Here is a 27324-nt window from a genome sequence, read left to right as displayed (position 1 = left end):
TGAGGGGTAACATTTTCAACCAGAGGTTGGTCACGTTTAATTGCTAATGAAATAGTTTATTATTTCAAATAATCGTGTGGAACTATTTTTAACTGAATAGGGGTATTTAACAAAATTCTTGAGCTCTCGAACATAACCAGATTTGAAATTAACAGGAATGCCTTTTGAGATTGAGTTTTTGTTTAACGCATCATTTTCCCAGAGCATAACCTCATCAAAAAATTGAAGGATTCATAAACAAAATCGTAGTGAATACAGAGCTAGTTTATGCAATTTCTCCTTACAATTTCATCTTTGGAATCCAAATGAATCAATAGTGAGAAATGTGCAGAAGTAGCAATATTCAATGAAGGTCAGCATAAATTTGGACTGAGTGTTAGGAAAAACATGGTACATGATTATCTTCAACCAGCCATTGGTAATTAAATTATTCAAGACCTGCAGGCCAGCCAAGTGGATTTTTGAGCTTCTGAATCAGAAATGCACCTAAATATTTAAGAAAATTTTAAATAATAAACAACAGTGAAGTACGTAGCATAATAGAAAATTGTGGTAAATTGAAGAATAACTGTAAATTAGTCTCATATTGAGCAGAAATGTTGAGCATACATGAAGGCTTGCGTTATTATATTTTGAAGCTGACAGAAGCTTTGTGGTTTCTGCACAGGCATATTTTGGGGCAGAAATCCCAAAATTGCTCTTAGCAATTTGGTGCTCCTCCACAGAATGTTGTCTTTTTGAAACCTCCTCCACTAGTGGAATGATGGCAATTTCAGTATTGACAAATTATTCATTGTGGAATATGTGAGTTTTAAATGGTGAACAAAGGCATGATTAGTAATTTCTGTGGGCCTAGAAATAACTAACTGTTATAATGTATTGTAATCCCTTCAGGTAGTGGTGTTTCATTAAATACATGTTTACATTTGATAGATTCCAAATTTAGCTCGTCTATAGCTTATAATCTTTTTTTCTGTTATAATATTGGCTAAAAGTTGTGTTTTTCCTTCTTTCTTGTTCACTGTAAAATTCTTAAATATGATTGACCATTCAGCCTGTTTGATGATGTCACAATATCACCTTGATCATTTGATAGCAGTGAACATTAGGAAGCTGTACGGCAGGAATTATTCAATTGTTTAAGTGAACTTGTGAAGCTTTGCCATTGAAAACAAAACCAACATGTTTAAAGTGTTACAAAAATAATTAAACCCTCTTTTATTTTTCAGGTACAGCAGGTGCAGCATGTCTACCCAACACAGGTGCAATATGTGGAAGGGAGTGATGCTGTTTATACCAATGGAACTATGTGAGTCACCTTCTGATGTTGAAGTCAAAGGAAATGAAAATAGAGGAGGTGTTAAGCAGACTGCCAATTAGCTATTGCTTATTTTACGCTATTGCCAAAGGCTTCGTTAGCAGCTTCATTTCTCTTTTCTGAGTCTACCTTTTGTTTTAATTAGTCAACTATCTTGTATGGGCTGGAGCAGATGATGAACCAGTAAAGCTATAATGTACACTATTCAGGGAAGAAAGAGATCAGATACAAAATATGTACATTGCTTTGAAGGAATAAGATAAAGAGCATCTGAAGCTAAAGCGTTAATGACAAAGGAAGTTAAAGTCAAGTGAAACAGAAAAAGGAGACAAACAACAAATGTCAGGAGCAAAATGCAGTTAGTGACCAAAAAGGATTTGGGAAATACCATTAGGAACAGAAAATGTGGTGGAAAAATATGAGAAAATATTAGCAGACAACATCAAAGGTAACAGCTTATAAAGTGCAGCTGGGTAATAATTAGACTTATAAATGACCAAAAGGCAGTTTTCACTTAGAGACTGAAAACATGGTTACAATATTAAATATTTACATAAATGAATGTTCTAAATGGATGTTGCATTGAAATGCCAGTGACTTAGTCTGTCAAGTACCTTGAGTACTGCTTAAGGGAACCGTGCAGTTTACTGTAACAGCAATGTGCTGCCCTGACTGAGGCTTAGTCAGTGGGGAGAAGGGACTGACATTGATTGGGGTCTGAGTCAATTCATCCAGGAAGGTGGGTTGCTGAGAAGGGCAGGGGGTTCCTTATTGAGAATTTGAGTCAAGGATGGGACAAGCCAGTGATTGGGACCTAAAAGAAGTGGTTACCAGCTGGCAGGAACTGAAGATTGTGAATTGATGCCAGGGGAGACAAAATCAAAAAAGTAAAGGTATAGTACTATTTTCTGATCCAGTGTTGATAATTCAGCTATGATCAATAGTGGTTACCCCTGGAACAAGTCGGTCTATGGTCATTTCGAATTCTCCAAAAGGAATGCTGCCAAGAGAGCTACACTAATCAGATGAAATTATATTATGGACAGACGGAGCCCAGTAAAATTTCTTGATTGACAAAAAATTATTATCACATTTCACTTGGAATACATGAGTACTCCTCATCTTAGAAAGAATGAACAAAATACCTGAAGTGATGGTTGCTCTAAAAATAGAAAGAAGGGGGTAAATTATGGAAGGGATAGCTTTAAAATTCTTTGTATAAACTATTATCGATGACTTGGTTGTCCATCAAGCCATCCTCAGTGTCTTCTCTCAGAATGATCAGAAACTAAGTTAGGATCTAGGTTTACTTGTATTGAATGCTATTCAGTGGTTTGATGAGATAGAATTATTGTTGATCCCACAAAATACTATGGTCACAAGAAGAAGGTGGCATTGGGCTAAGAGCTCCCGCATTTTGCATCTTCAGTAGGATTGATATCATTGTTAAGTGGATATCTACCTGTATAGACCAGGAAGTAGCATGACCAATTAATTATATTTAACCTTTTTATTGCGGCCTCCTGACACCCAGACATATCAAGAGGTAGATGTATCAAAACCAGCTCTCCCTTCTCTACTAGCCAAGGATTTTAGAAGCAGGATTTCTCATGACAGCAGTAATATCAAGGGGCTTCAGGGGTATGACTTCTGTAAATGTTAATATTGTGCTCAGCACCCCAACATTTACACAAATATAAACAAAATCCAAGTTGATTTGATCTTATGCTTCTAACTTTCCCAAAGTGTGAGAACAAAAGGCATTCTGTTCTTGCTGATAATAAATCCCAAGTATTTTGATGCGGTAGAACTTCTGAATGGATGTGACTATAATCTACGTAACAAAAAATAAAAGTAGGCTGTCTGGCTGTTCGAACATGTTCCTGCACTCGGTAAGATAACTGTTGGTCCTCTACATTAACTATACTTCCTCACTTGATTATGTTTTCATTCAGTGAAAGCACAAAAAAAACCTTGAATTAACTCAGTGACTCATTATTCACAGAAAGCACAAGAGATTCTGCAAATGCTGGAAATCCAGAGTAATACACACAAAATGCTAGAAGAACTCAGCAGGTCAGGCAGTATCTATGGAGAGCAATAAAAAGTTGAAGTCCTGATGAAGGGTCCCTTCCTGAAATGTTTCTCTCCATAGATGCTGCCGGACCTGCTGAGTTCGTCCAGCATTTTCTGTGTTACACATTATTCATAGCTCTTTGGACGTCCCATTGCTGTCTTTCTGGTCAAAGGATAGTAATAAATCTCTAGGTGAAACCGACATGGCTTGGAATAGGAAGACCTTTAAAGTTATTTTCCTTTATCCCAATGCTTAGAGTATTCAGGTGTCCTGTTGTATTGCCCTCGAGACCCTCAGTAGAGATCACTAATGTAGGAAAACTAGTTGTTCAGCTGTTTGAGATTTCAAGCCAGTATCCACCTGAAGAAATGAAATAAAGTTGTTTATACAATATAAAGATGGCGAACAAACCTGTACATTTTATTTGCTCTGGATGCTATTGGGCAGCAGCTGATAGGGTTGCTGCAATGCCTTTTATTAGCATGATCATCATCTCTGGCAAGTTATGATATATGAAAACTGTTGACGAACTATTTGTATGTTATCCTTTACTTTAGATGCTCTGAATTAAGTAGTCCTTTTACCTCTTTGAGCCTGTTCTGCATATACTTGACTCACTGATGACATCTCTCCTAATTCCATTTTCTTCATGTCCCATACTATCCTTGGCATACAAAACTGAACATAGAGAACTCTCCAGTCTAGGGACAACTGTGCAGGTAAACAAAAAAAGGCAGGAAAAAGCAGGTCTCATCATTCCAACAGGAGGTGATGACAGAGACTGTAGGATTCATGGAGTCCATCAGCATATAGTGTAGCAGCTGGTAGAGCCTAGTATGCCAATATTCATCACATTAGTGAACCTACAGCCGTGAGGCCTGTATCTCAGAGCTCAGTAACTGCACTACTCACCCTGCCTCACAGTCAACCTCTCCACATCAGGTTAAGGGTGGTTCTTTGCTGCAAGAGACAGAATCAACCTCAGCTCAATGTGAAGGGCAAGGTCACTCCGGTTTCCTGACACAACACACCATAATCTAAGCAGATGCTTTCTTTCAAAAAAGATAGAGCATTTGTAAGTGTTTGGAACTGAGGAGTAAGGGCATCGTATGATAGTTCAAACGTGGCGAGTATTTCAGCTCCCTGCCTTTTACTGCCTAACCTGTTCAATAATTTAACTTCATTTCCTTGAACTTAAATTTTAACTTATAGTAGAACCTTACTCAATTCTGTTTCGAAATCCTTATAAATCCCAGTGACAGATATTTTCTTGACTGCTATTCAGGTTACTTTATGACTATTACGAATTCTCATTGGCACCCTATAATGAGGTCAGATTTCTCCAGGTGCTTACTCTCACTGTCGTTAATTATAGATTGAATTATCTTTCCAGTACAGATGTTAAGGAGTTGATAACTTCCTGTTTTTTTTTTCCTTCTCTGCTAGCCTTCTGAAATAATAGTATTACATTTGTGATTAACGAAGTCCTGAAACAAGAGTGCTTCAGAAAATCTGTAGTTTATACATTTTTAATTGCCTGGCAGGAGGAGTTGTAGTGGAAGCATCAAACCTGGGGATTTCTTAGACAGTCGGGTCGTATTGCTGGCTTTTTGAAGGGTATATAAAGAGGAAACAATGGATATAAAATTAAATGTAGAGAGAAATTAAGGGAACCTTGTCTCTCCAAGGTTTGTCATCTCATCAAATGCACTAGCAAACTTAACAATTGAGGTTGGCAAATTTAGATACGATGACGGCTGGTTCTTCGCTTGTGAAGATCAGGAGGGAAGAAGAGTTCTCAGAAGTAACAGCATGATTGTTGGTGACTGTAGAGGCCAATTCTGGATCTGCAGACTGGAGTAGTAGGGACACGAACACCTGGGATGTGGGCAGTTGGGTAGTGGGATCCTTCCTGCGTCTCCTCTTCTCTTCAGCAGTCACTCTTCTGGATTCCTGAAAATTCCTGGCTACTCCATGGATCAGTGTTGTCTAGTGGTGTCTGCCTCAAGCCAGCTGCTCCCACTTGTTCACCTCGATGTTTGCCTGAGAGAGCTACTGCTTAAGTTGGTCTGTGGACCTCTTTTGCAGGGACCACGATCTCGTGCCCTCAGAGAGTTCTCCGTAGAGTAATGCTTTCAGTAACCTGAACTTGTCCGTACCCTGAACTTGTCCGTACCACACACGTGGCCTGAGCAGCAAGGTGGCTTCCGTGCTTGGAAGTTGAGCCTTCTCGGGACTTTGTGGTTGGAGACACGATCCTGCCAGATGGTACCCATGATGGAACTGAACCAGTGCTGATGGAAGTGCGTGAGCAGCCAGATTTGCTCACAGTACAAGACCCAGGCTTCAGAGCCGTATAGCAGGGTTGTGATGACAGCTGCCCTGTATACCTGGAATCTTTTGTGGACTGATGCAGCTGAGATGGTTCTTCCACATGTGTTTCTGGAGGCACCTGAAGGCACTGCTGCCTCTGGTGAGTTGATTATCAATGTCCCTTACTACCATAGCATTGTTGGAGATAACGCTGCCCAGGTAGGTGAACTGCTCAACTGTGGTTGAGAGTGTGTGGTCAACATCTGTCATAAGGCAGGTCAGCACAATGTCATAGCAGACTATCTCTCCCGATTGCCCAACGTGTAACTGTGGTCGTCATTGGTGATCTGAAGTGGGTTGTAAACATCACGAGGGGGTTTCTGATGGAGGATCATTGTTTCCTTCAGACTGACGGTTAACCCGAAAGCCCTTGTAGCCTTGGCGAACTGAGTGACTGCAGCCTGTAGCGCGTCCTTGGTGTGCGTGAGAGAGTGCAGTCGACCGCATATAGTCGCTCAAGAATGGGCTCTTGCAATCAGGTGAGAAGGCAGCGGAGATTGAAGATATTTTCATCAGTGTGAAGCCAAATGTAGATGCTCTCTGAGGTGGTTTCTTTCGCTTCCCGTAGCATCATGCTGGAAAAGATGGCAATGAGTACTTGTACCAAAACATGGCCTAGTTTCACACTGGTACTGATGGGGAATGGGTCAGACAGGTCATTGTTGTGTTTAACCTGACTGCTTTGGCCTTCGTGGAGCTGCTGCAGGATGGTGAGGAATTTAGGGGGACAGCTGAGCTTTGACAGAATCTTCCAGAGATCAACATGGCTGACTGTATCAAAGGCCTTGATCAGGTCAAAGAACTATGTTCTGTTCATGGCACTTCTCCTGTATCTGGCACAAGACGAAGATCGTGTTGGATGTGCCTCTGTCCCTCTGAATCCACACTGACTGTCTGTGAGGTCGCCTTCGGTAATGCTAGGGATGATTCTGTCCAAGAGAGTTCTGCTGAGGATCTTCCCGACGGTGGGCAACAGGGTAACACCTCTGTAGTTTGAGCAATCCAAATTCTCCCCTTTGTTCTCATACAGGGAGACAATTACAGTGTTGCATAGGTCATTTGGGACTGAACATTTCTCCCAACAGGGTGTGAGCACATTTGTGAGTTCACTCAGGAGAATGTCTCCCCCCACTTTGTATGCTTCTACTGGGATCCCATCAATGCCTGGGACTCTGTGGCATTTCAGCTTGCAAATTGCGGCTTTGATCTCATCCAGAGTTGGCAGGTCATCAAGCTTAAGCCTGACCTCGTGCTGGGGGATCATTTCAATGAATGCTTTTTGTACTTGATGATTATCCCTGAAAAGGCTCTCGTAGTGCTCTGTCCATCTCCTGATAGCTTCCTTGTCTGTCAGCAGGCTGGAGCCATCAGATGAGTGTATGAGGGCTTGAATATGACGAGTTGGACCATACACTACGTGCAGAGATTTGTAGATGGTTCAAGTATTGCTGGTGTCTGCATAGTGCTGCATTCGTTCTGCTAGGGCAGTCCACCAAGATGTATAGTTAAGAAACTTATTTTTCCCTCTGGCACTAAATAAAACCCCGTTGCACTAACGTGCTGTATCAGCTTACCATCTGCTTTTTTTCAACTGGTAACCCTTGTCGGGGATGCTTACCACACCTGAGAGCGAGATCTGACAGATGGTGGCAGCGGTAGGATGGTAAGCCGAAAAAGGGTGAAAATGACAAAAAGAACAAAAGCTGCAAAAAGGTTGTTAAGTAAAAAATATTTACAAATAAACAAATGGAAACAAACATGTATGTGCAAAAAATTACTAATATACAGAGGCTTTCTCCATAACACACAGTTTTTAACTTCCCAATATAACTATTCACCAACCGTCAACTTCAATCTTCACACCTCTCAGCAAAGCCAAACTGAGGATTTAAATCTACCTGCATAGTGTATAGTGCACCTGCTCCCACTGACCCAGACATTAATTTAGTACGCCCCAAGCCGTCCCTCAGGTCTTTTGGGGCCGTTCTGTCTATAAGCTGATGTAACAGTGTGAGTGTGCGTGAAAATAAATGAAACTGTTTGGAATCCCTCTGTCTGGAATCCTTATTTTTATTAGTTATAAACCAGTAGAGCATGTTAACGGAAGGGATTGTTTTGATTAGCCAAGCTAGCGTCAGCCTCATCAGCCCAGACTTCACCAAACCATTCACCATCCAAGTCGACACCTCAGCAGTGGGGATTGGAGCAGTCCTGGCCCAGGGAAAGAGGGAGAAGAACAGCCGGCATTGTACCGTAGTCGGAAGCTGCTACCACGGGAAGCAAGGTATTCCGCTGTTGAGAAGGAAGCTCTTGTCATAAAATGGGCCTTGGAGAGCCTCGGGTATTTCTTTCTAGGCAGAGAATTAATTCTGGAAGCCAACCACAGAGCACTCACCTGAATCCACGCCATGAAAGACCACAATGCATACAACATGAGATGATGCCCGGCCCTACAACCGTTCCATTTCAGCATCTGTCATAAGAAAAGTCAGCACAATGTCATGGCAGACTATATCTCCCGATTGCCCACATTGTGCAATCCAGAAGAGGTGGGGGAGGGTGATGTGACAGAACAGGTTGGCAATGCTAATTCTCCCGCTAACCTTGCCCCTTTGTCCGGTTGGTCACTCCTCCTCGTTCTGTCCCTAGTCTAGTTTCCCCAGTAGTTCACACACTTTCCCCTCCCATTCTGCAGTTCTCAGGAGTTTATCATTTACACACCCCAACAGTAAAAGAATCGCTAGCTTGGCTAATCAAAACAACCCCTTCAGTTAGCGTGCTCTACTGGTTCATAACTCTAGACACAGGCATTCCAAACAGGTTCATTTATTTTCACTCATACTGTTACACCAATTTGTAGACAGCAGAACGGCCCAAAAGACCCGAGGGACAGTTTGGGGCGTCCTAGAACAATGCCTGGTTAGTGGGAGCAGGCACACTGCACTTTACACAGGCAGATTTAAACCCTCAGTCTGACTTTGCTGGAGAGGTGTGGAGGTTGGATTTGACGGTTGGTGAATAGTTATATTGGAAAGTTAAGGACAAGTGTGTCCTGGAGAAAGCCTCTCTATATTTGTAAGTTTTTGTTTTCACTTGTCTATTTGTAAATATTTCACTTCACAACCTTTGGGGAGTTTTTGCATTTTTTTTTCAGCTGGCACTAAATAAAGCCCCCTCACACTAACGTGCCATTGCGGCTTACTACCATCTTTTTTTCCAACTGATGACCCTCATTGGGCACACTTACCCACATTCGATAGCAAGGTGTGACAAGTGGATTCCGGTTAATTAGGCTATTGGTTAGTCATGGATAATCGTTTGTTTGAGATAATTCTTTAAGAACAAAAACTAATTGAGAAAATAGCTGGAATTTACTTTGTTAATTTGGGAAACTCTGCCACTTGATTGGGACAAGAGACTGTTGCCAAACAGTTTCTAACTAATGTCAGTTGCATGTGTTTGTGTTTGTATTCTAAAAGCAGACATTTTGTTAGGAACTTTGCAGAATTTGAAGATCAACGATCATCTTGAATGTTAATGAAAATTAAGATTTGGAGGATGCAATCCTCGAAAACATTGTATCAATGCAGTCCATTATCTACATTAGGTGTCTGCCCTGATTTTCTTCATTTACAATCAATCAAAAGAACACAGCAGCGTACACTGGATAAATTCCTCTGTTGATAACTATTAGGAACTAATACACAGTTTTATAGTATTGTAATAGTATTGGTAGTGTCCTAATTTGTTCTGTATCTCATTTAAATACTTAATTTGTTATTCAGTTACAATAGTTTGCCTTTTAACAATTTCCTTGAAACTTCAGCTAATTGAGACAGCCGTTTAATTGGGCAAAAATGTACCATTCCTGATGTGTCCCAATTAACCGGAATCCACTGTGTTTGGAATTTGATAGGTAGATATGATTAAGACGTTGACCTTTTTGACAGTAAAGATTTTAAGCAATCTTTTAGGCTAAATATTTCTGTATTATGATTTGTATGTAATATTTGTATTTTTGTTTAGGATGGCCATGTTAAGTAGGTCCCCAGATATCTGCCATTGTCTCCATACATGTTAAATGTAGAATTGTCAAAATGTGCCTAATACAGAAGCAAGCCATGAAACCCCAAAGGTCTGTACTTATGTTCATATGTAAGTCGAATCATTAATGTATTCTTCTGACAATCTTCCTGAACCCTTTTCTTATGAATCTACCTGCATTCCTTTTAAAAGCATTTATTTGCTTCAATAACGTGTTGCAGTGATTTCCATATTCTGTTAGTTCTGTGTAAAGATACACTATATGTCCTTATTTACCTTTTGAATTTAAATAGGAACATATGAAGTAAGGGCAGGAATAGCTTATGTGGTCACTGCCAGTCATTAAGACCATCATCTAATTTTGAACTTCCCATTCCTGCCTGATCATCATAGTGCTTAGTTCCTGTATCATACAAAAATTGTCCGTCTCAGCCTTGAATATATTCAATGACTTGGACTCCACAGGATCATGGAATAGAGAATTTCTAAGGTTCAAAACCCTCCGAGTGAAAATTTTTTTCATCTTTGTGATAGATGTGCAATCCCTTACACTAAAACACTGGGCTTTCTTTGAAGGAATAATTATCTTTAGAACAGTGGTCCTCAACCACCAGGCCACAAAGCATGTGCTACAGGGCTGCGAGGAAACGATGTAATTTGGCGATATGAAACGATATGAGTCAGCTGCACCTTTCCTCATTCCCTGTCATGCACTGTTGAGCTTGAACATAGGGTTGCCAACTGTCCTGTATTAGCCGCGACATCCTGTATATTGGGCTAAATTGGTTTGTCCCATACGGGACGGGACCGCCCTTGTCCCGTATTTCCCCCGCTAAGGTAGAGCGTTCCTACGAAACCGTTCGTAAGCTGAAATGGCGTAACACGAAGAAGCAATTACCAATAATTTATATGGGAAAAATTTTTGAGTGTTCCCAGACCCAAAAAATAATCTACCAAATCATAACACATAAAACCTAAAATAACACTAACATATAGTAAAAGCAGGAACGATATGATAAATACACAGCCTATATAAAGTAGAAATAATGTGTGTACAGTGTAGTTTCACTTAACAGAATCGGGAAGATTAAGCCAAAACCGATTTGTAGAAAGAAACCGGCACGTACATGCATGCGCACGTCACATATGTGCATGTCAAGCATGCGCACACGGGTGCCTGCGCGAGGCTTCATGGTCACAGTAGTCTTTGTCGGGGTAAACACAAGTGTCCGGTATTGACGGCTACTTTGTCCCTTATTTGGCAGTGAGAAAGTTGGCAACCCTACTTGAACATCACCTCACCCCCCCCCCCCCCCCACCGTCGGCCGGTCCGCAAGAATGTTGTCAATATTAAACCGGTCCGCGGTGCAAAAAAAGGGTTGGGGACCCCTGCTTTAGAACGTACCCTGCATTTAGCTTTTATTTATGGTGCTTTGCACAAGTCACTAAAATTTTCTCTCCACATCTGTCCTGCCAAAGCCATTCGTTTTTTTAAAGAGCTATCATGTTTCCTCTTAAGTGTATCTAACCTTTTCTTTAAAAAATGTGTAGCCTTTTTAGTATTTTGAATCCTAATGCAGGTACTATCACTGTAAAAATTTCTTTTGGAGTTCTATTGCTTCTGAAAACCAAAATTATTACAATCTGTGTCACATTCAGAGTATTGTGGAGTGAAATTTAAGATAATTGTTGATAATTAATAAAATGGAGATTTTGATTGGGTAAGTGCATACAACAGTTTGCATCTTCTGCACACCTTTAGTATTATAAAGAGAAGGGTAACCTTAACAGTTGTTTGAATATCTCAGTATCAATGCAACTTCCTAATCATACAAAACGTAGAAAGGTTTGAACAGTGATCTCTCTTTGACAATCTTAGTGGGTCAAGCACCATCTCTGGAAGCAAAGGGATAGTTGATGTGGGATCACAACCCAGCATCAGAACTGAGAATATACAGGGGTGAGGAGAAGTGAAAATGAGGGGCGAAGGGCTCCTCATTTTATGTTCTCAAGATTTGTTGTTTGTTTACTTATTATTATTCTCTCTTTCTTTCTTTTTGTATTTACACAGTTTGTTGTCTTTTGAACACTGGTTGAAAGTCTTTCATTGATTCTGTTATGGTTATTATTCTGTTATGGATTTATTGAGTATGCCCTCAAAAATGAATCTCAGGTTTATATATGTTGACATGTGTGATAATAAATTTGCTTTGAACTCTGAGACAGAGGCTATAGATCACAGCTACAGCTAGAGATAATGAGCAGGTGGAATTAGCTAGGGAAGAGAGAGGGGAGTGTAGAGACAGAGGCTTGTAGGCGATATGTGAATTATTATCCCTATCAACCCTATTCTCCTGCCTTATCCCCTTAACCTTTGACACGCTGATTAATCAAAACCATATCAACCTCCACTTTAAATATACTCAATGACTTAGCCTGCACAGCTGTCCATGGCAATGAATTCCACAGATACACTACCCTCTGGCTAAATAAATTCCTTCCCATCTCTGTCCTAAATGGACCTCTCTATCCTGAGGCTGTGTCTTCTGGTCCTAGACATCTATTATAGGAAGCATCCTCTTCATATCCATCCAATCTAGGCCTTTCAGTATTTGATAGGTTTTAATGAGATGGTTCAGGCCCAGAGCCATCAAATGCTCCTGTTATGTTAACCCATTCACTCCCAGAATTATTTTCATGAATCTCATCTGAACCCTCTCCAATGTCAGCACATTATTTCATAGATAAGGGGCCCAAAACTGCTCACAATACTGCAAGTGTGGTCTTACCAATACCTTATATTAATCATGTCCTTCCTCTTATATTCCAGTTTCAAAATGAATCTCAAAGAATAGTGAGAAAGTCTGGGACCACAGGATAATAGAAGGATGTCCCTTTAGAACAGAGATTAAATAGAGTTTCTTTAGCCAGAGTGTGGTGAATCTGTGGAATTCATTGCCACGGATGGCTGTGGAGGTCAAGATATTGGGTATATTTTTCACAGGAAAAGCCTTCCCCACCATTGAACACATCAACAAAGAACACTGCCACAAGAAAATAGCATCCGCCAACAAGGCCATGCTCTCTTTTCACTGCCATCATCAGGAAGCAGGTACAGGAGACTTGGGTCACCTACCACAGGTTCAGGAACCATTATTACCCTTCAACTGTCAGGCTCCTGAACCAGCATGGACGTCTTCACTGATCACAACACTGAACTGATCATTGAACACAGCCTATAGACTCACTTTCAAAGGCTCTACAACTAATGTTTGCTGTATTATTTGTTTGTTTATTTATTTATTATTATTTGCTTCTTGTATTTGCACAGTTGACCTTCTGCACATCAGTTGTTTGTCAGTCTTTGTGTGTAGTTTTTCATTGATTCTGTTGCATTTCTTTGTTCTGCTGTGAATGCCTGAAAAAAAAATGAGTATCTGGTGAATTTAATAATAAGTTGACTTTGAACTTTGACTATCTGATAGGAAACAGGGTAGTAGTGGAAGAATATTTTTCTGATTGGAAGTCTGACTAGTTATTCAACATATGGATTTGTGCTGGGTTTTGTTGTTTATCGGATATATTAAAGGCTGAAATGTACACGTAGCAAAAATTATTAATAGGCTTGTGAATGTCACAAAAATTTGTGGTGTAGTAGATAGCAAGGAAAATTATCTAAGGCCACTGCAGGATATGGATCAGTTGGAAACTTGGGCGGAGCTTTGGCAGATGGAATTTAATCCTCCAAGTGTGAGGTGGTGCATTTTGGGGAGTCAAATAGGGATGGCACATACATCATAAATGGTGGGGCATGAAGGAATGTTGAGGAAGAGAGAGAATGAGGGTTGCAAGTTCATAGTTCTCTGAAAGTTACTAGTGGGGTAGTGAAAAAGGCAAATGGTGTACTTGCTTTCATGGATCCAGTGATGTAATACAAGAGATTGTATATTATGTTACATCTTACAGAACACTAGTTAGGCTGTACTCAGTATTGTGTGCAGTTCTGGTTGGCACACTACCTGAAGGTTGTGAGAGAGTGCAAAAGAGATTCATCAGGATGGAGTTCCCTGAATTGGAAGAACTTGGAGTCTATTATTAAGGATGAGCTTGAAGCCACATCATGAATAGGCCAAAGTTAGCATAGTTTCCTTAAAGGGAAATCTTGTCTGACAAATCTATGGAATTCTTTGAAGAAGTAACACAAGATAGACAAAGGAGAATCAGTAGATATTGTTTACTTGGATCTCCAGAAGACCTTTGACAAGGTGCTGTACATGAGGCTGCTTAGCAAGATAAGAGCCCATGGTACTGCTGGAAAGACACTAGCATGGATAGAAAATTGGCTGACTCGCAGGAGGCAAAGAGTGGAAATAGAAGGGGCTTCTGGTTGGCTGTTGGTGACTAGTGGTGTATTGCAGATGTTGTTATTGGGACTGCTTCTTTTCACGTTATATGTTTACGATTTGGATGACGGAATTGATGATTTTGTGGCCAAGTTTTCAGATGATGGGTGAAGGAGCAGATAGCGTTGAGAAAGCAGGGAATATGCAGAAAGACTTAGCCAGGTTGGGAGAAGTGGCAGATGGAATACAATGTAGGGAATTGTGCGATCCTGCGCTTTGGTAGAAGAAATAAAGGCATAGACTGTTTTCTAAATTGGGAGAAAATTCCAAAATCAGAGGTACAACAGGACTTGGGAGTCCTTGTGCAGCATTCCTTTAAGGTTAACTTACAGGTTGAATCGATGGTAAAGAAGGCAAATGCAATTTTAGCATTCATTTCAAGAGGACTAGAACATAAGAGCAAGGATGTAATACTGAGGCCTAATAAGGTATTGGCAGACCACACTTAGAGTATATTGAGCAGATTTGGGACCTTTATCTATGAAAAGATATGCTGGCATTGGAGAGGGTCCAAAGGAGATTCACAAGAATGATTCCAAGAATGAAAGTGTTAATGTTTGAGGAACATTTGATGACTCTGGGCCTGTACTCACTGTTCAGAAGAATGAAGGGGGATCTGATTGAATCCTGTGGAATATTGAAAGGCCTAGGTAGAGTGGATGTGGAGATATTTCCTGTGGTGGGGGAGTCTAGGACTAGAGGTATAGCTTCCAGATAGGAGAACATCCATTTGGAACAGAGATGAAAAGAGATTTCTTTAGCCAGAGGGTAGTGAATCTATGGAATCCATTGCCACAGATGGCTCTGGTGGTCAATTCATTGAGTATACTGAAAGCAGAGGTTGATAGATTTTTGATTAGTCAGGGTACAATGGTATAATAAGAAGGCGGGATAATAAATGGGCTAGTTCTGCTCCTATGTCTTATGGTTTTATGTTCTATGGTCTAATTAGTTATATGGAGTATGGAGAGATTGAACAGGCTGTTCTTGTCCTCCCTTCCCCCCTCTCCCTGTACAAAAGAGCCTGAGAGGTGATCTGATGGAACTACAGTGCCTGTAAAAAGTATTCAGCTCACTTGGAAGTTTTCATGTTTCATTGTTTTACAACATTGAATCACGGTGGGGATTTAATTTGGCTTTTTCGACACTGATCAACAGGAAAAGACTCTTCCATGTCAAAGTGAAAACAGATCTCAATTATCACGAGATCTAAATTAATTACAAATTTAAAATACGAAATTATTTAATGCATAAGTATTCACTCCCTTCAAGACAGTATTTAGTAGAAGCACCTTTGGCAGCAATTACCACCTTGAGTCTATGTGGATAGGTCTCTATAAGCTTTACACATCTGGACACTGCAATTTTTCCCCATTCTTCTTTACAAAACTGTTCAAGCTCTGTCAGATTGCATGGGGATTGTGAGTGAACAACCCTTTTCAAGAAGTCTTTTTCTGTTTAGCAGTGTCAAAAAAGCCAAATTCAATTCCCTGTAATATAATGTTGTAAAATAATAAATCCTGAAAACTTCCAAGAAGGGTGAATACTTTTCATAGGCACTGTGTAAAAGAAGCATAGAAAGGGTAGATAGACAAAATATTTTTTCATTATAGGGACATCTAAAACAAAAGAACAAACTTTTAAGGTAAGAGATAGGAGTTTTAAAGGTAAGACTTTTACATAATGGTTAACATGTGCTGCCCAAAAAGGTGCTGGAATCATATACAATTATACACTTCCTAAGCATTTGGACAGACATTTAAATAGACAAGTCATAGGATGTGGTCATAATACAGATAAACGGAATTAGTGTAAATCGGCAAAAAGGGTGACAAGGATTTGATGAGCCACAGGTTCTATTTCTGTGCAGTACAACTATATGACTGCAAATACTGGAAAGAAACTCAAAATTTAATGATAATCGTTGTGCTTAATATAAGCATGATTTGACCCCTGGGTGTAACTGATTTACTGACAATTAATTGTCTTTGTACATTCTACAGACATCAGTGGTTTTGTTTCTCCAGACTTTCTGTTGTTAGATATGGATGTTTTCCACTGTGAAATTACAATCTATTTATTTATTTAAGTAATTTACTTAATTAAATTAGTGCAAACAATAAACTTGTCAGGATTAGATTACAAATTGACACAATGTTGTAAACCATATTGTCTCAGTAAAATATTGAAATGTTTAAATACCAGCTTTTAATTATTTTTAGCATTTTATTTAAAACTGTTTATTCCCTTAGATGACTTATTAATCAAACAAATTCTGGTATACAAGAATGCCTTTGACCTTGAGGTGTCTTTCTTTAGGCGATCAACTACCTACCCCTACTCGGAGGCCCAAATGTATAGCCAAAACACTGGAGGAACATATTTTGACTCCCAAGGAAACTCCGCCCAGGTGACAACAGTTGTCTCGTCCCACAATATGGTCGGTGCTGGTGGTATTCCGATGGGTGTCACAGGCGGTCAGATAATCAGCAGCTCAGGGGGTGCCTATCTTATAGGCGGGTCAATGGATGGATCCAATCACCCAGTCAGCCACACAACACGTGCTTCTCCAGCCACGGTAAGTACTTGCAGAGCATAATGCATGGAATGGGGCTTCCTATAAAATTTAATTTGTAATTGTATCCTGTGTTCCAAGGTTTGAAAGAGATGGAGATGGTGGTGCACTGATTATCATCTTCCCACATTGAAAACATCCTAGAACAGTTCCCACAACCATAAAAATATGGAATCATGGACCAATTTGCCTGACATCATTTGTAGATAAAATGTTAGAATGTTTTGCTACAAAAACTGGAAGTGTGGTGCTTATAAAAATAATAGCATTAGAAAGATTAAAATGTATTTGCCAAAGGTAGAGAAGATGGGAGCAGAAGCTTGAGAACTGGTTAATTGACAGAAAAGAAAAAGTAAGAGAAAATGCATCATTATTAGTTTGGGAGGCCACAGGAACAGGTGCCAAGCTCCTAGCTGTTCACAATGGATATCAATGATACTGACCAATTGCAAGGTATCCAAGTTAGCTGCAGATACAAAGCTAGCTGGCAATCTAAGTTGTGATGAGGATGCGGGGAGATTCGAGGATATATGCTGGCCAGGTGTATGGATAAGAATGGTGCAGATGGAAAACATTGTGGAAAAATGAGAGTTCATTCGCCTTGAGGGTGGGGATTGGTAAAGAAAATCAAAACACTTTTATAAATAATGAGAAATTGAAATATGTTGATGTCTTTGTACACGAATCACTGGAAGTTAATTTACAAATGCAGCCGGTAATTAGGACAACAGATGGTTTATTAACCATTATTGCAAGAAGATATAACTATGCACTCAGTGGTTACTTTATTAAATACATCCTGTACCTAGTAAAGTGGACACTAAGTGTATGTATGTGGTCTTCTGCTGTTGCAGCCCCTCCTCTTCAAGCTTTGATGTATTCTGCATGTAGAGATGCCGTTCTGCATACTACTGTTGAAATGTGTGATTATTTGAGTTCCTGTCAATTTCCTGTCAGCTTGAAGCAGTCTGGCCATTCTCCTCTAACTTTCTTATTAACAAGGCATTTTTGCCCAAGAACTGCCACTCACTGGATTTCCTTATTTTCACATCATTCTTTATAAACTCTAGAGACTGTTGTGCGTGAAGATCTCAGGAGATCAGCTGTTGCTAAGATACTCATACCATCCCATCTGGCACCAGCAGTCATTCCATCATCAAAGTCACTTAGATCACATTTTTTCCTCATTTGGATGTTTGCTGTGAACAACAACTGAACCTCTTGACCATGTCTGCATGCTTATACTGTATGTATTAAGTTCTGCCATATGATTGGCAGATGAGATATTTGCATAATGAGCAGGTGTACAGGTATACCCAGTAAAGTGGCCCCTGAGTGTATATTAAAACAATGCCATGAAATTATACAGTATTCTCATAAAACTGCACCTGTCATTACCTTAGGAAGGATATATTTGAATAGAGAGAGTACAAATATGGTTCACCAGATTGATGGATCTCTTAAGAACACTCAGTCCATAATCTGGAGAATTTTGGAGAATGAGAAATGATCTCATGCCTAATTTTTGTGGGGTTAGGCCCAGTAAATGCAAGGATGCTGTTTCTCCAGGTTGGTCTGTCAAGAATCAGGGATTACAATCAAAATAAGGGTTACCATTCAGGAGTGAACTGAGAAGAAATTTCTTCATCAAGATGACAATGAACCTTTGGTATCTCTACCCAAAATGGCTATGAAGTCTTGATAGCAGAGCATATTTTAGGTGAAAATCAATAAATATTTGCAAATTAAGGAAATCCAGGAAGATGGGGTTAGCATGGGAAAGTGGCACTACAGTAAAGAGTCATGCTTGATCTTATTGGATGGTAGAGCAGGAATTAGAGACCAAAGCTCTTAAATCACTAATTGGAGGTCAAGATTTATTTGTTTTGGAAAACATCTAATATACTTGTTACTAAAGTTTCCTTGATAGAAATAGACAGGAGGATGCCATTATTTGACTTTTCACTTGATTTGAATATGTACCTGATTTTATTTGTACTTACTACATCTTGCAAAAACCACTGAATGTGCAAATTCGAAGATATGCTCACCAACAAAATGTACACAGCTGCTCTTTGGTACCTGTCTCAGCCACATTAAAACCTTTACGGATATACTGTAAATTGCTTTTTTAAATTAGGTGGTAGGATGGTCCCCACAGTGAATAGGTATGCAAGGAGCAGTCCCCGGGACTTTATTTCTCCTGGCTTACAAGCAGGGCTTTTTTTTTAATATATTTTATTTTTAGTCAAATGCATTATAAAATCCTGAGCTGGAGTTGATCCTGCATTTTCCCAAATAAATTTTTGGTTGGCGTGTTTTCTAACTAAAATGTTCAAGGGGCTTAACATATGTTTAGAATAAGTCACTTAAAAGATCTGCTCTGCATATATAATCACCGAACTGACTTTAAGATTAGGAATCCTTCATGCCATATGCAAGTTTTTTTTTTACACACACAAACGGTCGTAAACAATATTGACTTCAACCTCTGTAATACCTTATAATTATGCTTATACTTACTGTCAGATCACTATGCTGTTGTTTGGCTTCAGTGACAGAATTTTATAATATTGGCTTATTTCATTTGAGGACTGATGTTTAGGCTAACAATTTGTAGAAATTATATTAATTTTCATTTTTATGAAATGGTGTTGTGGGATTGGTAGGAAGACTTTGGTGAATTAATTCAAGAGAGAGAATGGGAAACATCTACACACAGAATCTGTTTATTAAATTACAGCAATTTTAAATGAGAAAACACAGCCAGATAAAATTAAAAAACAATATTACTTGAATATTTTATCATCTGCAGAAGACAGAGGGTAGTAGTAGATAAAGTGTATTCTGCCTGGAGTTTGGAGACTAATGGCATTCTGCGTGGACAGTAGTCACCACTCCTGTGCCTGCTCTTTGAGATTTTTTACAAATGATTTGGATGAGCAAGTGGAAGGGTGGATTAGTAAGTCCGCAGGTGACCTGAAGGTTAGAGGTGTTGTGGATGTTGTAGAAGATCATTCAAGATCAAGTTCAAGTTTATTGCCATTCAAACACGTGTGTATACTGCCAAATGAAGCAATGTTCCTCTGGATCAAGTTGCACACTACAGTACATATAGCACACACATAACACATAAATTAATATTATCACTAGTAAGTGAACAAAAAATAGGGTGCATTTGTGACACAAGTTAAAAAGTAGACTGTATAACACTCCTGACATTTCATGCGTGATGATACCTTGGTGGTGGCAGGGAGTTCTGTTCTCTTACGACCTGGGGGAAGAACCTGTTTTCCATCCTAACAGTTCTTGTCCTAATGTTATGGTACCCCCTGCTGTTGCTGGGCAGAGAAGTGGCAGATGAATTTCAATCTGGGAAAATGTGAGGTGATATGTTTTGCAAGATTGAACTTGAAGGTGGAGTACAAGGTTAATGGCAGGATTCTTAGCAGTGTGGAGGAACAAAGGGATCTTGGGGTATAAGTCTAAAGATATCTCAAATTTGCCACGCAAGTTAAGAGGGTAGTTAAGAAGGCATGTGATGTGCTATCCTTCATTAGTCAAGGGATTGAGTTCAAGAGCCATGAGGCAACATTGCAGTTTTGTAAACCTCAGTTCTGGTCACCTCATTATAGGAAGGATATGGCGAGGGGCAGAACAGGTTCACTAGGATGCTGCCTGGATTAAAGAATTTATCTTTAGAGAAAGGTTGAGTAAGCTAGGGCTTTTTCTTTGGAATTATAAAAGATGAGAGGCAACTTGATAAAGATTATGAGAGCTATAGACAGTCTGGACAGCCAGCGCCTTTTTCCTCAGGGCAACAATGGCCATTACCAGAAGACATCCGTTTAGGGAGAATAGAGGAAAGTTTAGGGGAGATGTCAGAGATTTTTTTTTCCACACAGAGGTGTGTGCTTGGACTGCACTGTCAGGGATGGCCCTGATAGGGACATTTAACAGACTCTTAGATAGGCACATAGATGCATGAAAAGTGAAAGGTTATATTGTCTGTATAGGAGAGAAGGGTTAGATTGATTGTGGATGCAGTTTATATAGATCAGCACAACGTTTGTATGCTGAATTGTAGCCCATATTGTGCTGCACTGTTCTTTATTCTAAAGTTCAATGTCTGATACTTATTAATACTGGATAATGAGTGAGAATAATGTTCTGTGATTTCCCCTAGATCTGCCTTTGGATATTTGTAGCACTCTAGGATTCTTCCCAGTATGACAGATAATCCTGGAATTTGGTAGCACTGTTGGAGAGTGACAGCTAGAGGGAGATTTCTGATGTGAGTTAATGGTGAATGGAGAACAGGAAGTTTAACAGAAAAGATAAAATAATGGATTTGGATCACTTGCCAACAGTGTGAAGAGCCATGGGTCTTAGGGCAGCAGAGGTTGATTTAGTAAGGCTTGCTTATAACTTTCTAGGAATGCTCTATAAACGTTAAATGTGGGTGTTGTATGCCATTCTATTCTGTTCTCTTTGATTATGTACTATTGTGTCTATCTTTTTTCCTGCATTGTCCATGTGTAACTAATTGGTATATATTTTCTTTAAATCGCAATAACAGATTTTTTTAAATCTCAAGAAATGGCCATTTCTACAAAAACCAACATTTGTAATATATTCCATGTTGTCTCTGAGAAGACAGTGATGGATCATTTCTTTAGATTACTGGTCTTTAGTCTATTTGCAGATTTCCAGGATTTTAAGCTTTTGATAATTGGGGAAATAATATTTTTATCTAAGTTAGAATGATATTACTGTGATATGACTGTTAGAACATAAAAGAGACTGCAGATGCTGAAATCTTGAGCAAAAAGGAAGTGCTGGAGGAAGGGAGCAACTCTGGCAGCATCTGTGGTGGCAAAGGGATATAGACATTTTAGCTTAAGGACCTGCATCAGGATTGAGTGTAAAGAGAAGCGAGCCAGTGTAAAAGGGGTAAGTGATAGGGGAACTGTGTGAATAGCGGGCTCGTGGACCCATGGAGAAAACAGCTGGGGGGGGGGTTGGAGTTGGTGGGCAATAGAAATTGAAAAAGAGGGGCAAAATAGGGGGCATATAATCTGCATTCCATGTGCATCTTTTTCCTTCTGGTCCACACCAGCTCTCCTCGGGTTGTTGCACCTTGTCACCCAGTTTCATTCCCTTCTCCCACCTGATTCCATCTCCCTGTCACGTACACACTTAACCTACCGGATCTTTTCTCCTTTTGCTCCTCATATTATTTTCCTTGTTTATCAGATTCCACTAGCCTCTGGTGTCTCCACTTATCACTTCCCAGTCTCTGTCCTTATCTCCCCCACCGAGCTCTATCTACCCATCATCTTCTCTGCCTCACCCTTTCCTCTTATCTCTGCATGATCAGCTCTGATGCAGAGTGTTGACCCAAAATTATGCATCAGGGCAGACTGTGCAGTTATCCTTTTCCTTCATGAATGCTGCCTGATAAAACTGAGATCCTCCAAGCATGTTTCTTGACTCTTGGGGGGAATTTGATGTAATTATCTTCCCAAACACCTTATGACCTTGTTTTTGGTTGTTCGGGTTCATTGATTTGTGTGTAGCTTCCACAGAAAAATCCATGAGTTTCTTCACCATTTTCTGCAATTTCTGTTCAGTACATGAAATCTTGACAGGCCAATGGAAAGTGGGAAGTTAAATTTTAAGCAAGTGAGTGCATTACCAATGAATGTTGTTAGTGTTACACCCATCCAAGCAAATACAAACTATTTCAAGCAATCCTGATTTGGATCTTAAGACACTGGAGTAGGAATAAGCCATTCAGCCCATCGAGTCTGGTCCACAACCCTCTGTGGCAATGAATTTCACAGATTCACCACCCTCTGGCTAAAGAAATTCTTCCTCATCTCGGTTCTAAAGGGATAGCCATCTATTCTGAGACTGCCATCTGGTCCTAGACTCCCCTGTTATGGCAAACTCCTCTTCACATTACTCTATCTGGGCCTTTCAATATTCAGTAGGTTTCAATTAGCCTCTCCCCCCTTAATTGTTCTGAAATTAAATGCTCCTCATATGTTAACCCTTTCATTCCTGGAACCATTCTCCCGAACCTCTTCTGGACGGTCTCCAATGCCGGCATGCCTTTTCTTAGATAAAGGACCCAAAGCTGCTCACAATACTCCTAGTGTCCTCTGACCAATGCATTACATCCTTGTTTAACTCTAGTCCTCTGGAAATGAATGCTGACGATGCATTTGCCTTCTTTACCACCGACTCAACCTGTGAATTGAACATTCGGGTTTCCTCACAAGGACTCACAAGTCTCTTTGCAGCTCTGATTTCTGACATTTTTCTTATTCCAAAGTGCATGACCAGACACTTCCCTAAGCTACTGTATATTCCATCTACCACTTCTAAGTTCATTCTAATTTATATAAGTCCTTCTGCAGACTCCCTGCTTTCCTCACACTACCTGCCTCTCCACCTATCTTTGTATCCGCAATAAACTTGCCCACAAAGCCATCAACTCCATCAAACAAATACTGACAAATAATGTGAAAAGAATCGATCCCAACACCAATTCCAGAAAAGGCCCCTTTATTCCCACTCTTTGCCTCCTGCCAATCTTCTATCCATGCTAATGTCTTTCCTATAATGCCATGGGCTCTTATCTTGTTTAGCAGCTTCATGTAAAGACCCTTGTCAGAGGCCTTCAGAACATCCAAGTAAACAACATCCATTGACTCTCCTTTGTCTGTCCTGAAATGTTTCTCATGGGGATTTGGAGAGGGATGCAATGGTTTTTGTCAAGGTGAGTCCTGAAGAAGGGTCTCGGTATACTCATTCATTTCCATGGATGCTGCTTGACCTGCTGAACTCCTCCAGCATTTTGTGTGTGTTGCTTTGGACTTCCAGCAACTGCAGAATTTCTCATGTTTAATCCCATACAGCTGTGTAAAACAGGGCAGTTTGGGGTGAATATTGAGACAAACTTCAATTACTTTTAGAAGAATGTCAGTTCTGTGAAAAACAAAACTGAAAAGAGAAAGAGAAAACCGTTTCATTGATAAACCAGCTGAATGACTGACCTGCTGCTGAACTGGAACCTGTTGTACCACCTGGACCTGCACCGCCTGCTGTCCTGCCACCGAGGTCTGCAATGTCACTGTTGTGGTGTCTGAACCAGCCTCAGAAGTCTGCATATTGGGCTATTGTGACTTCGTGCTTTTGTGTGACTTACTGTAATACCTGCTATGTTCATGTAACTAATCCAGTTAAATCACTTCTTAACATTAATAAGTAGCCATAGTGTGCTAATAATCCTGCAACCAGCAATAATATTACCACTGTACATTAAAAGGAAGGCATTTAAAACTTTATTTTGAATTATTGCCTGAAGCTGCCTTTGACTCTGAACTCACATTCATCACTGGAATGTAGATTTTGTATCGGTCTTGTGGCCATAGCTGCAAATGGACAGGAAAGTCCAGTGTTGTTGAAATTCAGCGTGACTGTGAAGAGATTATTGAGGAGTGGATGTCACATAATTGGGAATTGTTGGCCAAATCCAACTATTCCCAAATGTTGATTGGGGTGTACAGGGCCAAACTGAACACATTTACTAATTGTTTATATTCCAGTGTTGTATCTGTACTTGAACAGCTTAGCTAGAGCTAAAGCATAGATATTCAGTACTACAGCTGTGATGTTTTGGGTCTATAGTCATTGCATTAAGTCATTGTGCATCGTCATTGCTTTACCATGACATGGAATAAATAAAGGTAATTCATGAATGGAAACTGTTAAGAGGGGACAAGGAAGCTTACCTTTTCTGGGTACATCATCTTCTCCAAATTCCATTATTATATTGAAATTAACGGTATAAATATTAAGGAAGCCTCTCCCTCCTGCTTTTTGCTTCAGTGTCCACAGCTTTCCTAGCTGACTGGTATTGCTGTGCTATTGGCTTAATGGTAATGCAGAGACAAGTGATATGAAACTGAAGATTGTGAAGGGTGTACAATCTTGTTGCTGGTGATCACCCACGAAGCCTAATGAAAGCCCGGATATCTACCACAATACTACTGTCACACAACATGATAGGTGTCATCTGTGAGGAGAGAGAATGTCCCTACATTCTGTGCTAAGTCACTCATCTTTTTTAAACATGCACAGATACCTTTGCAAGAGCAATTAAATTTAAGAAATCAAAACTGAATAACATGGACAAAACAGAAGGGCAGCAACTCAATCCTATGTCCACTGTGTCATTCAATGAGATTGTGACTAATTATGTATCTCAGTGCTGTTTTCCTGCATCAACCCGGTATCTGACTGACTGGTACTACAACAATAACCTCTCACTCAATGCCAGCAAGACCAAGTAGCTGATTATTGATTTCAGAGGGTGGAAACTGGAGATCCATTATACAGCCATCATCTGAGATCAAAGGTGGAGAGGGCAGCAACATTAAATTCCTCAGTGTTATCATTTTAGGGGATCTGTCCTGGATCCAGCATGTAAGTGCCATTCCAAAGAAAGCACAGCAGCACCTCTACCTACTTAGAAGTTTGTGAAGATTCAGTATATCATTTAAACTTTGACAAACTTCTATAGATGTCCGGTGGAGAGTATATTGACTGGCTGAATCATGGCCTGGTACGAAAACACCAATGCCCTTGAACGGAAAAGCCTACAAAAAGTAGTGGATACAGCCCAGTCCACCACCTCAGAGTTCACTTACATGGAGCGCTGTTGCAGAAAAGCAGAATCCATCATCAAGGAACTCCACCATCCAAGTTATGCTCTCTTCTTGCTGCTGCCACCAGGAAAGAGGTACAGGAGCCTCAGCACCCACACCACCAGGTTCAGGAACAGTTATTACCCTTCAGCAAACAGGCTGTTGAACCAGAGGGGACAACTTCACTCAGCTTTACTCACCCCCATCACTGAAATGTTCCCACAGACTATGGACTCACTTTCAAGGACTCTTCATCTGATGTTCTCAGTATTTTTTTTATTTATTTACCTATTTTCCTTTCTTTTAGTATTTGCGGATTGTTGTCCTTTGCACATTGGTTGTTTGTCTGTTCTAAGGGGTGAGGTCTTCCATTGATTCTATTGTATTTCTTGTATTTAATGTGAATGCCTGAAACAAAATGAATCTCAGAGTTGTATATGGTGGCATAAATAATAAATTTCCTTTGAACTTTTGACCTTGAACGTATAATGACCTATTATTTAAGCAATCAATCACCATATTACATTCCCTCTGGCTCTGCAGTTTCCTTTGTCAGTGAATCTATAGGTATGTTCGAGAAGCAGTTTCACCAGTGTTCCGTATAACCAGAGCAGTATATGTGTAATCCTCCACTTAAATCCTCTTGTACTGAAAGGCAATGTGCCACTTCCACAATGAACCATGAGCTTCTTGAAATGACCTGCACAATCCTAATCCTCCTTCACCAACAGAACCTTACAGACCATCTCTTCTACTACTAGATTTTTTTGTGCCAATCTCTTGCTTTGCTTTTTTTCCTTCAGTGTCTTATATAATTTACATATAATTTATATTTGTTGTCTGAATTTATGGCTGCTGCAAGCAAGTTTTTCATTGTCCCTGTAGCTCACCATTCTTGAGCATATGACAGTAAACCAGACTACATGATTCCTAATTACTTGCTATACCTGCATATTAACTTTCAATCATCAAGTTAATCTAAGCATCAAGTCTTTCACCGTTTTAATAAATATTCAGCTTTTTTGGTTTTTTTAACTGCTGCCCTTCTCTCTTGCCAACGTTGAAAGTTTTGCCTTATGTTTCTGAATTCAACATTAATAATTCTGTTTGGAATTTAATTTTAACTTTAGTATTTCTTCCTTTGATTGGACATGAGTGGCAACCAAGATGCACAGTTGAGAGATGCTTAACAGACTGAAAATCTATTCTGATTTTGATACTGAGATTATGCTACTTGATTTTCACAATGGTGAGAGGTTACATTTATCATAGCTGAGTTCTGCCTTTATACGTAGGCTTCCCTTCAGAATCAAGAGCTCAAGTGTCATGGAGATGTACATGAGTTGGTCAAGAGTTGACAGGAAGATGAGATGTTTAATGCTGGTGACTTTGGAAACTAAAGTGACATTTTAACTTAGCAACAGCTTACAAGGACTTCTTTAGTTGAGGAAGGGAGCCTGTGACAGCACACTTGAGCAGGCTGCAGACATTACTTGAGAAGAGAAAACTGTTGGCATTACCAGTTCAGGAGAGACATTGAGCAGTTAGGTGCTATATAGTCCATATCTTTAAATGTATATCAAGAGGTTGGATAAACTTGGATTGTTTTCTCTGGAGCAGCGGAGGCTGAGGGGAGATCTGATAGAGGTTTGTAAGATTATCAGAGGCATAGATAGAGTAGACAGGAAGTATCTTTTTCCCAAGTTTGAAATATCTAATACCAAAGGGCATGCATTTAAGGTGAGAGGGGGTACTTTCAGTGGAGATGTGAAGGGCAAGTTTTTTTACAAAGAGTTGTGGGTGCCTTCCTGGAATGC

General features: G+C 39.9%; 1 protein-coding gene across 7 annotated transcripts in view; it reads left to right on the top strand.

The window, feature by feature from the left end:
• The window catches only part of rfx3 (regulatory factor X, 3 (influences HLA class II expression)), a 334648-nt gene that overhangs the window by 192535 nt on the left and 114789 nt on the right, over positions 1-27324 (top strand). For all 7 annotated transcript variants that reach the window (XM_063068987.1, XM_063068991.1, XM_063068989.1 and 4 more), the window contains 2 exons: positions 1230-1309; positions 16535-16793. In XM_063068987.1, the coding sequence (XP_062925057.1) occupies positions 1230-1309; positions 16535-16793 (339 nt within the window). The remainder of the gene's footprint in view (positions 1-1229; positions 1310-16534; positions 16794-27324) is intronic.

Source organism: Mobula hypostoma, chromosome 16, assembly GCF_963921235.1.
Source record: "Mobula hypostoma chromosome 16, sMobHyp1.1, whole genome shotgun sequence".
NCBI lineage: Eukaryota > Metazoa > Chordata > Chondrichthyes > Myliobatiformes > Myliobatidae > Mobula > Mobula hypostoma.
Note: the sequence above shows the minus strand (reverse complement) of the source record. Positions and strands in the feature narration are given on the sequence as shown.